Source organism: Mya arenaria, chromosome 3, assembly GCF_026914265.1.
Source record: "Mya arenaria isolate MELC-2E11 chromosome 3, ASM2691426v1".
Classification (NCBI taxonomy): Eukaryota; Metazoa; Mollusca; class Bivalvia; order Myida; family Myidae; genus Mya; species Mya arenaria.
Window position 1 is genome coordinate 49,894,000 of NC_069124.1, and position 16,659 is coordinate 49,910,658.

Genomic DNA, 16,659 nt, shown 5'->3' on the forward strand with positions numbered 1-16,659 from the left:
AACATGTTTTCAAATGAGCTGTTCAAACTGTTCAAACTTTTTAATCATATCAGCCTCATCTCAGATTATATACTCGAAAGATTTTTGATTGGTGTATTTATCTATTTGTTTATTCCAAAATATTCCACCAAGTACTTCCCATCATTGGAACCCAAAGTTTTTATTGAACATTATTAAAGATTATTACCTAAAGAAAATTAAGGTTCATTTTGATTATTACTTTTAAATTAAATTTGAGGGTGATACTGTACAGTTCTACAATCTGTTATCAGAATATTTACAAAGAGCACTGTTGATAATAAATATTTGAATATATGGCAGAAAATGCTTCAATCTGCTAAGAAATTGGAAAGATTACGATCCTGATTAAATTAACCACATTATGTTCAGATAAATATCTATCTGTAGCTGTTATGTTTTCATTCGGAATAAATTAATTGAATTATGGATACATAAAAATTATGCAACTGATATTTTCATCATCCTTGGAGACATTCTTTTAGTGGCCAGACTCATACCTCAGACAATGAGATCGCCTGACAGGTTATTTAAGAAGAAGTCTGACAACCAAAAATCCATTAAGCAGATTGAAACCGACAGATTTCCATTAAGTCTTCAAGTGGGCTATTTGGAAGCTTGACCATGCACACTGATGGTATACTGTAGAGAGATTTCGCGCTTGACGTACATGTAGGAATTAAGTTAGCATTTTTGTTGGTCTTCTGAACTGAACAATTAACGGCTTACTTATTTGTTATGAAAACCAAAAATAAGCACTAATGCACACAGAAAATACCTGTGTTTAGGGCAACCTGACCCTTCCTTGCAAAACCCATCGAATCATATTTGTTTTACTGCTTCGTGCTTTAAAACGGAAAATAAAGCAAATGTAACATTATATATTATTATATAGAGGCGTTTATGAATATGTCAATAGTTTTGTTGAATAAAAAGTTTGAAAACAAGTTGAACATTATCTTAATAATTTAAGTATCTCCTTTTTGCCAAAGCGATACTGTTTTTCCCCTATCAATGGGCGCCCGCCATTATTCCCTTAAAAGTGGCAATAAACATTGTTAGGGCTTAACATTAGCAGCTGTTGGGTTGTCATGGACGACAAAATGTTGCCTCAGGATTCAGAAGCTAACATTCTCAGTTGTTCAAGCTTTTACATGTTTCTGACAAGAAAATTCATGAAAAAAACATGGTCAGTAGGGTACAGTTAACAGTAATTGAAATGGCTCACAATATAAAGTGAACATGTACAATGAATACCTCAAAAATCATCTTGTCAGAAACAGATGTTCCTCTCTCAGATTTGCTCAAAACAATAATCCATGCAGCTATTTGGTTGCCATCGAATACAACAAGATTGGTAAGGCTAACCTCAGCAGACTGTACTTTGTTCTTGTAGCAAATGTTATCTTTCAATTAAGATAAGCTACAAAATTGTATGATTCCTGTTAACATTTTACTACCTTAATTCTTTTGAGGATTGACATGGCTTTATGTAAATTGTTATTCAAAGTATGATTATTTATTATTTCTCATTACGTTCTCAGTTTCAGTCATGTCCGGAGAAGGAGTCTCCTCTGTCTGCCCGATATGTAGCTCTCCCGATCTCGTACACCTGTGCTCCGCCTATTTGGATGCAAAGGCCAATATGGCTCAGCATAAAGTAAAACCAGCCAATTTGGACATAAAGAGGGGCAGTTTTAGTAAACCGACCTGCCTCAATCCTGTTAGTGAAGAAACCGACGGTGATCAACATGGTTGTGAAAAGAAGAAAGAAAAATCTAACGCTGATGCTAATGGTTGTGACAATATTCCAAAGTTTGTTGTGATTTACTTGGGCAGTTCACATCTTGACCGCCGTTTTCATCCCCAGACAGCTATGCCGTGGGTCATGGCGGAAGTGAAACGCAGTCGGGATACATTCAAGGAGGTTCAACTTCAGATTCACACCGGTGTCCTGAAGGCGATGGCTTATGACGGGACAGAAACCATTGAGACGGTGTTCGAGCATAACCTGCACTCGTTGTCGAGATTTGCGAAGACTCATCAAGACCCCCGATGTTTCGCCTACTTGCAGAGACACAGCCTGTACAGTGATTTTGAGTGCCACGTCTTTCTTGCCAATGATGAAACTGTGGTAAGTGATTTGTTTTTTGGAAGGTAGGCTTTTATGAATTGAACCCTAAACTATAATAACTGTCAATGGAACATATTTTGATGGAGTCTGCATACATGCTGGAAAAGGTTGGCATGACATTATTATTTATAAGGATCCCAAAAATTATGTTGCAAATATTCAGTTGCTACAATGTATTAAACTGTTCTTACTTGCATGAACAATTTGTATAAGTTCAATTAGGCCAGTAAGTGTGCTGTTTTGAAAGGTGACAAATATACTCAGACATTCTCCATCATGTTGATGAAAGAGGAGTAAAATTCAGTTACACCAAAATCGGCAAAGACAGCTTCTACTCCTTTATGACCATCTTGTTCTGCTATTACATGTGTGAACGATCTGTTTGTGAGAAATGTTTGATCTGTTGGATTAGAAGTGATGACAGGTCTCTGAGGAAATATATGGTATCTCAGGCAGTAAATGGACTGCTTTCCCTATGTTTATACAGCAACTCAACTAACATTTCCTATTTATTCATACGGTTGTTTTGCTGTTGCTCTAAAAAGCTGGATCTAAATTCCTACAACATCTTTAGCCTTTTCCTAACAAGTCCAGTCATCGGAATAAGTATTTCGGATGAACAACGCCAAATTCATTTACTACTGCTTTGCAGTGTTCTGCCAAGGATTGAAAAAGATGGGGCCGAATGGCCCAGCAGTCATGAAAATTAGGGGCCATTTTCAAAAGTAAAGGGCCATGACCTTTTCCAGGGGAAAAATGAAAACTTTTAAATGAAAGTGTTTTATTTAACCATTATATACATGGTGTAACATCCACATGACATCAGTATTCTCAAATATTGGACAGATTGATTTAACATTTAGAAAAAAAACTATAAACATGGCACAAAAGAGACACAATGATATATGTTAAGAACAGTTTTACATGTCAATGTGTTACTTTATCAGGGATGTGATTGACCTGGCAGCTGGAGGGCACTTTTGTGGTCAAAAGCACACTGCCGTAGAAGAAAGACTGGCCCAAAAGCACACTAGTAACTTTTTGAATCAGCTAAAAAAAAAAACCTTTTTATTTATTTACTTTTTTTTTGGGGGGGGGGGTCCTTTGGGCCATTAGATCCGCAGACAAATCACATCCCTAAATTATAACCCTCCCCAGCCAGGAACATTTTCCTCTGTTTTGCATTCCTCTAATGCACCAGGGCCTCATTGAAATTGAATTTGTTTATATCTCCCCCATCTAATTTGAGTTGTTTTCTTTTTCTCAGCCATGATAATAACATTGAATTTGGTAAAAAAAATATACTACCCCTCGCGGTTGGATAGTTACACGTATAAGGACCAATGAAAATCGTTGTTTTATTGAATGAATGCTATGCTGTAAAAGTTCTGAAAAAGAAATCGATTAAGTCAAAACGGCTTTTAAAAAAAAAATCCATTAAGTCAAAACGGCTTTTCGAAAAACGGGCGCGCCGATCGGCCCGTCTACAGGTATTTCGTTGCGCCATCCCGATTTTTTCCGCGCCAATGGCGCAAGGGCGCGTCCTTGGCAGAACACTGGCTTTGCATTACATTTTTTTTTGGAAAAGGCTTGCTTTATAAAACCCAGAATTTGAGCAAGCACGGAAAGCATTTTACCAGTGCATGGCTTGTGCTTTTTTCTACCTCTAAAGTTAATTTCTTACCGTAAGTATCTTACTGGTCATATAATGTAATAACCTAATAATATCCAAATACCTTATTGACATTAATTTTATTGAATAAACAAACTTTTATGTTAAAAAAAAACACTTATACTTTTCTTTTAATATGGCTTCAAAAATCTTAGGAAATTGACTTACGTTAAGAAATGACTTAAGAACTGTAATGTTTATGTCACTTCTTCCCTAATTTAATCTTTTATAAGGCAATTAAGCTGGAGCTAAAATTGGCTTTTAATGTTATTATTCCTGATGTAATAATGATTAATTGTTAAAGTGAAAGTAATTTAATCTCAATTTTCATTTAGAGTTTCTTGTAAAGTCTCTTTTTGCAATTAGACAAATGGCTTGGTTATTCTTGATTTTCCGTAACAAAGAGTAGTTAAAATCATGATTACCTTTGAAATAACTTCCTGTTAAAGTCTTAAAACACTTTTAAATGAGAAAATTAAAGAAATAACACCCAAACAAAGATAGTGAGTTTAGCTTAAAGCTGCACTCTCACATAATGTTTGTTTGGACAGCTTTTTTTATTTATGACTTGGAATGAGCCAAATTTGTGTAAATGTGTGGAAACTCAGATATAAGTCTGCTGTCAAAATATCAGATCCTTTTTTATATTTATGTTCAGAAATTGATTGTTTTATGGCTAAAAGCATAACAAAAGCTTTATAAGAAAAAATCAATTTTAGGCATTTTTTCAAACAATTGAGTTCCGTTCTATTGTGAGTTATAATGCATGACTAAATTGAAGGCATTGATGCAAAAATCAGCTGATTCTGTGACAAAAAAAAATTTAAATGTCAAAACAGTAAATCTGTGAGAGTGCAGCTTTAAGGCTTAAAACAAAATACATTTGGTTCGGGTAACTTAAACCTACCTACAAACTAGGCGCCGACCCTGCCGTTTTTATAGTCAGTTAATTTTGACAAGAACGTTCTTACATAAAGCTGAATCAAAAATAAAATGAAAATATAAAAGCCTACCAAGTTACCAACCCTACATGTTTTTGATAAGGATGTAACCCAAGTCAAACAATTTTTTATTTTAGGGGACCTTATCCTGCTATAAGGATGTTTCGTGAAATTTAGGCCTGTTTGTCAGAGCATTAAAAAACAAGTCGAGGAATAAAAATGCATATTTAGGTTATCTTTTACAAACATAAGCGTGGCATGTTTCGCCTTTTCAACCCCAAAAAACTTCCAACATGAAATTGTAGTTATCAACCACCATACAGAATTTTCAAGTCTTGCATTTTCAGTATTTTGAAATGTTTATTCTTTTTCCTATTGGCGATTGAAAACTGTTACTTGTCTAAGGCCTTAATATGGTTTCGTCCCCAAAATTACTAGGTAGGTTAGGTAGAGTGGGTTTTTTTTTCAAATATACTTTGTCAAGATCATTTTCTTGCAAATAGCGCTATTTCTTGTAAATATCACTCATATAATACTGTTGTTATGGAGCTTTTGTAATTCTGTCAAATATTAATGATAGTTTATGTTTGTTAAAAAGATGTGTAAATGGTGGATTAAAAGACCTTTTATTAGGTAGGGTTCAGTTACCCGAAACAAACATTTCTTTTTGTGCTTTGCTGTGTTCTCTTGGGTCAGGGATAGAATTTGGCGTTGTCGGTGTAAGAGAAAGTCAGCAATGAGCCAATTAGTTATTATTGGGCCTAAAAAAAAAATACATTTGGTTCGGGTTACCCAACCCTACCTACGGAATAGGCGCCGACCCTACCGTTTTTATAGTCAGTTTGAAAAAAAAAATGAAAAAACTAAAAAAAAAAAATAAAAAAAAAATAATTTCTTTTTGCTTTTCAATATGTAGTTTAAACCTTAAACGCTTGTACAGAAGATAGCTTTAACACCATTCTCCAATGATGAAAATGATATTCTTATATAAAGCCTAATAAAAAAAAAAAAAAAAAAAAAAAAAAAAAAGCCTACCTACCCTACCTATTTTTGAAAAGGATGTAACCCTAACCAAACAATATTTTTTTTTAGGCCTTGGTTATAGTCAACCTGTTCTTAATTAGTTATCACATTTTCCCAGGTCTGTCACGAAAGCAAAAAAGCACTAACATTTTGTGAAAATAATTGCTCTGCTATTGAAGCAATTACCAGGAATATGCAGAGATATACAAATATGTGTTTGTTTCAATTTGTATAGATGTGAGAATTTCCTTTGCGTCACATGCCATATCGATTGCTTTGTGATTCAAGATTCGTAATGAATTGAAATCTGGAATAAGAAAACATTCTGTAACATTATTATGTTATAGAATGTTTTCTTATTACAGATTTCAATTCCAAGTATTGGTAGATTTCCATTTCACATTGCTTTCTGATTCAAATTTTACAATCCTGTCTATATCAAATTCCCAACTTTTTGTTAATTAATTAGATGACCACTGATATGGACTCCAGTGAAACAATCTTGTTGAAACAGAACCCGTAATATTTGATTAAATTCTTCATTGGAGAAATATACAATGTTCTCAGTGATTGAGTTTAATATAGTAGTGCTTTGTACTGATTTGAGCGTAATAGGAAAATAGAAATTAGTATTCCTTGTAATGGTTTTTCCAAAATGAGCTGTTGAATAATATAAATGTAGTTACGACAAAGACTTATACTTCTATAGCTCTTTTTTTCTTTTTAAGGCTTTTTTTAAAGGGACTAGACACCAGATTGTCCCAAAATTAGCAATATATACAGTATCTTCTAAAAACAAGCCAGGAATTGTCAATCATATACATGCTAGTATGTGGCCGATAATACATCATTTTACATGATTAAAAAAAGAAACCCAAAAATATTGTTGGCCCACACACAGTCTCAGCTGGCTTTCCTTGTGTTAAATATAGCGCAGAATGGTTTCCGGTTTAAAAAGCATGGAATGTTTTTTCGAAACACCTTGCAAGTCATGTTATTATTTCACACACTTACCTGTCAATTAGCGGCATGTTTATGTCAACTAGCTGTCATTTTCAGCTGTGTTAACAGTGTACGAAATTCGGCGTTGAATCCACTAGCCCATTCGGGCTACCAGTTAGGAAATTTTACTAGCCCGAAACCAATTTCACTAGCCCAAACTTAAACACTTAAAAGTATCACTCGTTCGCAATAATTTTTGGAAGTTTAAATACGATCCCGCAACGATTCTTATCATCTAATCAAGCACACTCATACAGTTTCAATAAATTCTCCCCAATCTGAACAATGCGTCAATAATAAATTATTATCATACATATATTAGTGTTGTCATCAAAAGTTCAGTAACTAATAAAGTTTTCAAAAAGGTAATACGAGAAAAAAAGAGAAAAATATTTTCTGAACATATCATTTATTTAATGGAAAGAGTTATGCATGTACTATAAGTTCTGTTATCCAATGCATCCTTGTCAAATCCCATATGCACCAGCGATTGTGCAATGACATTTTTCTCTTTTCAACTTTCAGTTTCACTTTCAAGTTTCAGAAGTAACAACAAAAATATATCGATGTTTATATTGCCAATATTCCTATAATTGTTCTTTAAAAATTAATGGCAAAGCTATTCAAAGGTATAAAACAGAACCTTACTGTACTGTACACAGACAACGAGTTAACTAAATTTGACAGTTCTCCTTTCACTTTGATTGAATGTGTCAGGAAGTAAGCGGGCACCTGTTTCCTCCGCATTTAAAACAACTTTTGTAGAATGATTATGTTCTGTTCGCATTAAAAACTTAAATATCTTTCTTTTTATTTTAGCTAATAAATAAAATATATTTAAATTAAATAAATAAAATATCAATGTTGATATTGCTATTTTAGCATTGTTGATTTTCATAGCCATCGTTGTTGTCGAAAACTGCCAACTTTATCCGTTAATTTACATAATGGGCGGAGTTAATGACGTCATAGAGTTTGACTGCTGCTAATAGACACAGTTACTGGTTAGAAACTGATCGATAATTACTTCGGGCCTTAATTAATTTTGACATGTGTTTATATTCATCGATCAAATAAACAAACATTGAGCACATGGCTTGAGCCCTGAAAAGCAGAGCAAATAGCTTTTTTATCATCGTAAATTTCGGCGAATCCGACTTCACCGTTGTCAAGGCGACTTAGTCGCTCCAGTCGCCTTGAAGGACGCATTCTTGAATAATAATGCTTTGCGTATAAAAAACACCATGCGTACCGCATTTAATTGGCAGGTTGTTTTTTTAAATCACATAAGGAAAAAACGGTAGCCCGGTCGGGCTAGTTTCTGTGGAAAATCGGTAGCCCCAGCTGAAATTTCAGGCGACTGCGAATTTCGAACACTGTGTTAATCTCCTTCAAAAGTTTCAATTGATCAATTTCATCACCAATGTTGATCTATCGAACTCTGTGTCTATGTTGTTTCGCAGCAGTTTTCCGCTTCCTTACAATGTGTGTCCGTTTTGGAAGCCATGAAGTGTGTATATATAGCATGTTAATTTAACATTGCCAGTCTCTTTTACACAATGTTTAGTGAGAGTGTGGTCTTGTGTTGTGGGGGAAACGTAGAACCCAAAGAAAAGGCTCTTGACTGCTGTGGTGATCACCAGCCAAACTCACACCAGGTATTGAACGCTTGTCGCCTCAGTGAAAAGCAGTGCGCTAACTGTACAACCTTAATGAAATAAAACTGACAGGTGTCAGCTTCAGTTTGAGGTGTTCTTGTTTTCAAGATGTTACCTTGGGGATTAGAATTGATTCAACTTCATCAATAGTCGGTCTGAATATTTTGTTGTTGTTGATTCTTATCGTTAGTGTTGATATTATTCAATGCGCTCATAGGTAATTTTAAACGGCATGGTATGGGACAAAAATCCCAAGTACCATAATTCAAACAACCATCACTTTATTATTTAAAATGTCATTTAAGCAAATTTTAAGCAAGATATTCTTGGAAAGGTTGGACAATTTCTTTTAAATGATACAAAATATTATTCACAAAACTTTTTTTTTTAGAGTTTAGAGGCGGATAAAAGAGAGTCTATTGGTGGTAAAACAGCAACTTATGGCTGGCTATAAAAATCGACATAATTACCTTCTTTGTAAAGAAGAAGAAAACAGTGCATTTCCATTATGATAGAAGAATTCAGCAACATTCCAAGGAAGGAACCAATTTGATATTGAAAAAAATGGCACATTTCGTTTGAAGAAATAAGCATCATTTTGATGTAGGAACTTGAAACTTAAGTTTCAAAGTGTTACCTCTATTTATATTATACTCGTAAAAACATGCTTTTATTTTAATAAAAATATTAATTAAAAAAAGTTCCATAAGCTGACAATTACTGTCTTGCAAAAAATTGACATTGAAGAAAGTATTCATTTCCACGGAAGAAGATAGTATTACTGCCAACAAAAAACAGTTGAAAGTATTACTAGCTGCCAACAAAAAACAGTCGAAAGGTACAATGATCCCTCAAGCTATGTCTTGTTATTCTGTTACACTGCAGTTTTGCCAGAAATTGAAACTTATGAAATTTTCTGGCAAAAAATGGTGAATTCCCCAAAAGACGAAAGTCAAATTTTTGTCCAAATATCAACAATTCAAATCACACAAACATGGGCATGTTTAACACATGTAAAACTTTCTGACTCTTATAATGTAACGGATCAAATTTTATATCAATAGAAAGTAGATCAATTTTCTGTTTCAATGGTGTATAATTTGTGTAAACAATATAATTTAAACTCATGAAATTATGGCTATTTCAGTAAAGGTACTTGACTTTTAGGCTAATTTTTTTAAAGCGTGTGTTGTCAAACTCACATACCAATCTGACCACATATTTCAACCTAGAAGTCGTTTTTGCTCCCCTTTATAGTTAGAAATCGCAGGTAAAAATTAAAAAGACTGGACACCAGATGTTACAACTGCAATAAAAAAAGATAATTATCAAAAACACAAAATTGATATTGTTTGGTACAACGTGTTGAATCTTATTTACTGGTTTAAGGACTCTGAATCTCTAGTTTTTAGCTCGACTATTCGAAGAATATGGAGAGCTATACTACTCACCCAAGCGTCGGTGTCGGTGTCACACCTTGGTTAAGGTTTTATGTAAGTAACTTTAAGTCATTATCTCAGTAAATACATCATGTATTGCATTGAAACTTTAGATATGTATTCCCAACTATCTAACCTACTAAATTAATGAAGTTAGATAACTCTAGTTAGCATTTAATGCAAATAATGGGCCTTTATTATTTGACTAGAAATTCTGGTAAAGGTTTTGCATGTAAGCACACATAGGTTAATTTCTCAGCAACTACTTGATCTATTGCATTAAGACTTTAGACAATGGTACTCAACCATCCAACCTACTTAATTAACCAAGTTAGATAACTCCAGTTTGCATTTAATGCAAATAATTGCCCTTTATTATTCGACTTAAAAATTCTGGTTAAGGTTTTGCATGGAACCACATTTAAGTCAATATCTCAGCAAATACATCATGTATTTCATTGAAACTAAAAAAAATAGATATGTATTCCCAACTATCTAACCTACTAATTTAATGAAGTAAGATAACACTTTTTGGAATATAATGCAAATGATGGGCCTTTATTATTTGACTTAGAAATTCTGGTTAAGGTTCTGCATGTATGCACACATAGGTTAATATCTCAGCAACTACTTGATGTATTGCATTGAGACTTTATATAACGGTACTCAACCATCCAATCTACTTAAATAACCAAGTAAGATATCTCTAGTTTGCATTTAATTCAAATTATGGCCCTTTTTAAAAATACATCATGTATTGCATTGAATCTTCAAGGCTCCCAACCATTTAACCTTCTTAATTAATCAGGAAAGATAACTTTATCTTGCATATTATATAATTTTTGCCCCTTTATTATGCGACTTAGAAATTATGGTTAAAGTTTTGCATGTTAGTGCACATAGGTAAATATCTCAGCAACTACTTTATGTATTGCATTGAGACTTTATACAATGGTACTCAACAGCCCAACCTACTTGAATATCCAAGTTAGATAACTGTATTTTGCAAATAATGACCCTTTATTATTGGACTTAGAAATTCTGGTTTAAATTTTGCATGTAACCACATTTATGATAATATATCAGCAAATACATCATGTATTGCATTGAAATCTAATCTAAGTTTACAGTGATCCATGTTTCGCCAAAACTTTTCAATCCTTACACTGAAAAGCGGCGGAATAGTCGAGTGCGGAATAGTCGAGTGCGCTGTCTATTTGACAGCTCATGTTAGTACTCCTAGTGTTGCAGAGACCTCTAGAGGACAACAGTGGCTCTTGACCTTCAGGTTAAAGTGACACCACTTTGTGGTTTAGCTCTCAGATGAAACAAAAGAATGTCTCAAACACAAAGATTATTAAGTCCGCTCTGAAATTTATGTAGGCATTGCATTGTTGACTCTTTGTTGATGATGTTATAAATTAAATGAAGTTTTGTTTTATTTTTTATTTGGCTTAAATTAATGTAAAGATTTACTTGTACATTTTACTGTATAATGTAAACAATAACATGTACATTTTACTCTGTAATGTAAACAATTACATGTACATTTTACTCTGTAATGTAAACAATTACATGTACATTCAACGTGATTTGTATAAATTCTTTTAAGGAAATTAATATTTTAACTTTAGTAAATAATATTCAGGAAGTATTCAAAAAAAGTCCTGTTCTGTAACTTCTGTACAAAGCAATGCACTGAAAAAATATATAAGATCGAAAATTTGAAAGTTAGTGATAATTGGGATGCGAGGATTGTAAAAATCAAGGAATAAGTTTCGTTTGGATTTCTTAAAGTTAACTTAATTGTTTTTTGTTCAGCTTCAAGGGAAGACGCACTCTTACATTCTGAAGATGATCAGGAAATTTTCATGGTTGAACACAATAGTGGAGTGACAAAGCCTTTGTTTACGTTGAACAATATATCACTGCTTAATCGGAAATACTAACATGATGTGATTTGAGATAGCACTCAGAAATAAGTAACACAGTTTCGTACTTCCTATATTACGTCTCAATTATGTGAAATCTGCCTATGTATGAATTTCTTTACAAATATATATATTATATGTTTAAATATCATATAACTGATTGATTAATATAAACAAAGATGGAATTAGAGACGAATGTTACTGTGCGAGCTCACAGGAAGGCTGTCTGTGAAAGACCAGTTTCCTTTTACTTTGGTGAGCGCAAAAAATCTAAGGAACCAATACAAGAACCTAGCCAGTTTCGACGCAGTAGCAGCATGGTGAACTTACCAGAGGCTGAAAGGGCGGCAATGTTTTCATGCTGGAAAAATGTTCATGGCGAGAAACACGAGTTGGAATCATCGACTGACAGTATTCCGCAGTTATACAGTCGAGAAAATAGTATGTCAGATTTTAGTGAAATGCTCATCAAATCAGGTAAAAATATAAGCAGCAGCCGCGCAAGTTTGCTCCTCCCATTGTCCGAGGAGGGAATAAGCGAATGGCAGCAGAGCACTGCAGAAGACTTTAATGGCAATGAAATTGTGGGCAATCAAGAGCTTACTGCTGGAAGACCTGATCAAATAGATACAGATTTAGTTACCAGAAATATGAAATATGATAACTTAATGAGGCAAAATAGCTTTATAGCTACTAAAGTACAGCTTAGAAATCATGATAGTCTGACAGTGAACCGAGGTCGTGCCATGCAAAGGAGTTCGCTGGGTGTTTTGTTAGGCTCCCAAATGCAGGAAAAGCCAGACTTTGATGGCACATGTCAGTCTGACGATAGCCCATATGACAATACTGATACAAGACATGGCGGAATACCCGCATTTGGGTGTAGATCTGCTGCATGTCGACAGACTTCATATCCTGGGTTAAGAGAGCAAACCCTGATCAAGAATGAGGCTAAGAGAATGTCCATGCCCCTCCCCATGATGTCTAGGCAAGAGATCCTCAACCACCAACAACATATTATAGATAGTGATGCTGAAGTGTCCGATGTGGTAAGCCCAGTAGCTATTATTTAGGGTGTTGCTTGGTGTCCATAGAGACTTAAAAAGAGGTGAATAAGGTGCATGTTTTGGACCTTTCGGAAATTGTAATGATTCTGACTCATTCTGATATTTATAGTTGTTACAACAATCACAATAGATTATAACTGTGACGCACATAAATAAATAATAATGATAAAATGTAGAATTTTATTCAATTGAACAGATGGCAGACATAATTCAATTTAAGTGTCAAGTCAATCTTGTTTATAATATTATGTAATGCAGATTGATAGAATTTCAGAACAAGGACTAAAATTAATGCATAGTTTAGAAATATGAAATACACAAATCCATTTTGTACTTCAAGAAATAGAATTATTCAATATTGTCGAAAAAACATTATTGTTTACAACTGTGGTGGTATATATCATCAGTTGCTTAATCTCTGTACCAATAATTACTATGTGGCTGTATTATTTACCGTAGAACAACAACATTAAATATTGGGTCTTTTTATCTGGCATTCACCAAAAAAGCCATTAATCCATAATTTTAGACCAATTTTCACAGAATATTCATTATGGAAGCTGAATAATTTTCCACATGTTTAAAAATGCAAGGAAGTCGTTTTACTATGGTTTCTTGTCACCATTTTCTTGGCGATGAAGATGTCAAATAAGAGGCCATGATTGGGATGGCGGTGGCTTCTGGGTGTCACATCGTGCATGGTTTCATCAATATTGAATTCATTAGGTGGAGTCAGTATACTTGGGAAAAGATGCCTAACATGATAACATCCCTGATGGTTTCTGAGATTTTCTGTTTTACTAAATTAATGTTCTTTCTTGTTAGACTGGTTGCAAGTTTATAGCAATCAATAGTGTTGAGTTGAAAGACTTTTGATGAAAATGTGACCTGATCGAGTCTAGAAATAATCTAGGTCTTGGTTATTTTCTATTGAAAATAGTTTGCATAGAGTACAATCTTAGTAACATTTTCAGCCAATGAATTTGCAGATTTTTGGCAATCATGAAGTTCTAGAGTTCTAGACTTATTCATTAAGAATTTCAAACTTTCGCGGGTGTTTAAAGGTCCACCCACTGCCGCTCATTCTATACACACAACTTGTGTCCGATTTTGTGTTGAAAACGTGTCAGCCAATGAAGTTGTATTCTCAGTTAGATGACCGGAATTAAATCTTAATGATAAAGAAAGGCTTTTTGGCTACGCTCACTCTGCCCATTCTTAAGCATTAAGATTTTAATTCATGTCATCTAACTATAACTTAATGACATTTTATTATGCATGAATTATTTTAATATTTGGACAAATAAGGACATGCCAATGATATAAATTATAACAAACAAACTTATTTCGGGAGGCTAATAAGGAAGTCATGAAAGCATTAACAGAATTGTGAACATTTATGCACATGCATATTTATGGGAGCTTGGTTTATCAATTTGCAGCAATTGTGACCTAGTGACATTTTAGATAAATATCTGAATTTTTTACGGCCTTTTCACAGTTTCCTTAATGGCAAAGTTCTGTGCGATTAGGTTTCCTTCTTTTTCTGATAAAACAGTATATACATTTTTCGCTGTTGGATGCACAATGTCCGTGATCATAATTGTTCACACTTGAAAATATCCGAGGCCCTGATCAAATCTGGTTGTAAATTTTCCTGTTTGAATGTCATTGGCAATAAGCTGAAACCATTGATTATTTGATAAAAAGATATAATCTTGATTAATCGACTATAAGGGCCTCAAAATATTTGAATTATGTATGGGTGGACCTATTATAGAGGCCATGCCAAATTGCTTTTATGTTAAAGCTACTCTCTCACACTTTGGCAGTTTGTGCTTTTATTTTTTTTGTCTCAGAATCATCTGATTTTGGCACCAATGCCTTTAATTCAGTCGTATAAGATAAATCACTGAAGGACAGATCTCAATCGTTTGGAAGCAATTTTTCATAAAGCGTTAGTAATGCTTTTAGCCATTAAACATCAATTTTCAAACATAAAAATGGAAGACCACGATCTGATATTTTGTCAGCAGTCTTATATCACTGGTGTCCAGACATTAACACAGATATTGGCTCATTCCAAGACAAAAAATAAAAAAGATGTCAAAACAGTCAATCTGTGAGTGTGCAACTTTAAGTCAACAATAAATACGAAATTTTATCTAGAAGCCCTGAAAAACAGGAATAGTAAATAAGTGACATCCTATGACAATGTAGAATATATGGACACAAGAGCCGCCTATCTCAATTGTTAAATAGATTTCCACTGCAAACTGTGATTCCAAATAACACTTCATATTCAAGTGTGTTTATCCTTGGAATCACACAGAATGCATCATTTTCTGATATCAAATGCCAAGAATACTGGAACATAATATGTTGCATGTTGTTAACACTTGTTTTCGGTACGATTGATGATCATATAAAATGTGTTTATTTCGATTGGGAAGTCCAAAACCTATCTGTCCGCAGACGCTAAACACAGATCTGATTTGGTATGGCCTATAAATGTAACAACATTGCTGTTTGCCTTTAAGTCTTAAAAATGTATTGTTACGTTTTGTTCCTCCTTTGTTTTTAACATACTTCCAGAAATTTAAAAAAATCTTTTATGCATGATAATATAATAAGAATATGTAATACTTCGTTGACAGCTATTATTATGCAGAATATGATGATATAATCTTTACTCTGAACAATTAACTGCCTATAAATAGATGATAGTGCATATTGCTGAAGACATATCAATCCTTATTTATTTTAAATGAGCATTGTTTATCTAGGTCAAATTGTAACCACTTAAAGATATATTGATATCTACTTATATCAGCAATAGACATTAGAACAAGTCTCTGAGGTTGTGTTATTTAAGCATTTAGTGTTTACATTCTAGATGGGTATTCCTCTTGTAAACAGTTTATGTTATGTGCAACTAGCACCTGTTTTGTGGAATATCATATTGTAAACACATATTGTTGCATCATTTCAGGTGCCAGAGCTGTTTAAGAGTATACGCGGGGCAACCCAGCGTGATATCTTTGCCGAGATGGAGCACAAGGAACCTGAGCCCGCAAAGGCATGTTTTGAGGTGATGTATGTCGGGCGTGCCAAGGTGCGGGGCAAGAAAATCTTCTCTAGTCACATCGATGATCTTGTTAAAAGACTTGAAGCCAAAGAATTTGGGATCAAACCCAATGGGAAAGACTCCTCCGATCGCAGAAGACACAAGAGTGATTCTAGTGTTAAAAACTTGCCAACTTTTTTTGAGGAGAACTTTGTGCAGGAAAATGAGCTACAGAAGCTTTCTCATGCCACGATACACCAGGGAGTCGAATTTAATAGCCAGTCCCCTACTGGAAGTAACGAAGACGTCAATAAGCAAACAGGAAGTGTTATACACAATCGCAATAGTGACAGTACTGATCACCTTAGTGATGGCATACATAGCTCAACAGAAAATTTACACGAGGGGCTTCATTTATCTCACTCCGGGGACCAGTTAAAGGAAATGTTCCATAGTTTACATCCGCATCCAGAAGGTCACTCGATGGACGGGACAGGTCAAGGTCAGGAGTGCCCCGGAGGTCAAGGTCGAACGGTCAACAGGACGATGGTGTTCCGAGTAGGACAGAGTGAGATCGCGCTGATCAGCCTTGACAAGAAGCAGACTATTATTGACAGGAAATTTAAAAACATCTCGTCTGTGTCACAGGTGTGTTGAAATACGATTATTTTCACAATGTAATGGAAAAAAAAACAGGAATATTATTG

General features: G+C 34.2%; 1 protein-coding gene across 2 annotated transcripts in view; it reads left to right on the forward strand.

The window, feature by feature from the left end:
* Positions 1-16,659, forward strand: part of LOC128228373 (TBC1 domain family member 1-like) — a 52,577-nt gene that overhangs the window by 1,614 nt on the left and 34,304 nt on the right. The window contains exons 1-3 of one of the 2 annotated variants that reach the window (XM_052939662.1): positions 11,336-11,351; positions 11,709-12,867; positions 15,878-16,600. In XM_052939662.1, the coding sequence (XP_052795622.1) occupies positions 11,998-12,867; positions 15,878-16,600 (1,593 nt within the window). In that variant the 5' untranslated portion in view covers positions 11,336-11,351; positions 11,709-11,997. Of the gene's footprint in view, positions 1-1,562; positions 2,153-11,335; positions 11,352-11,708; positions 12,868-15,877; positions 16,601-16,659 lie in introns of those variants that run through there. The other variant, XM_052939663.1, reaches the window with a different exon arrangement.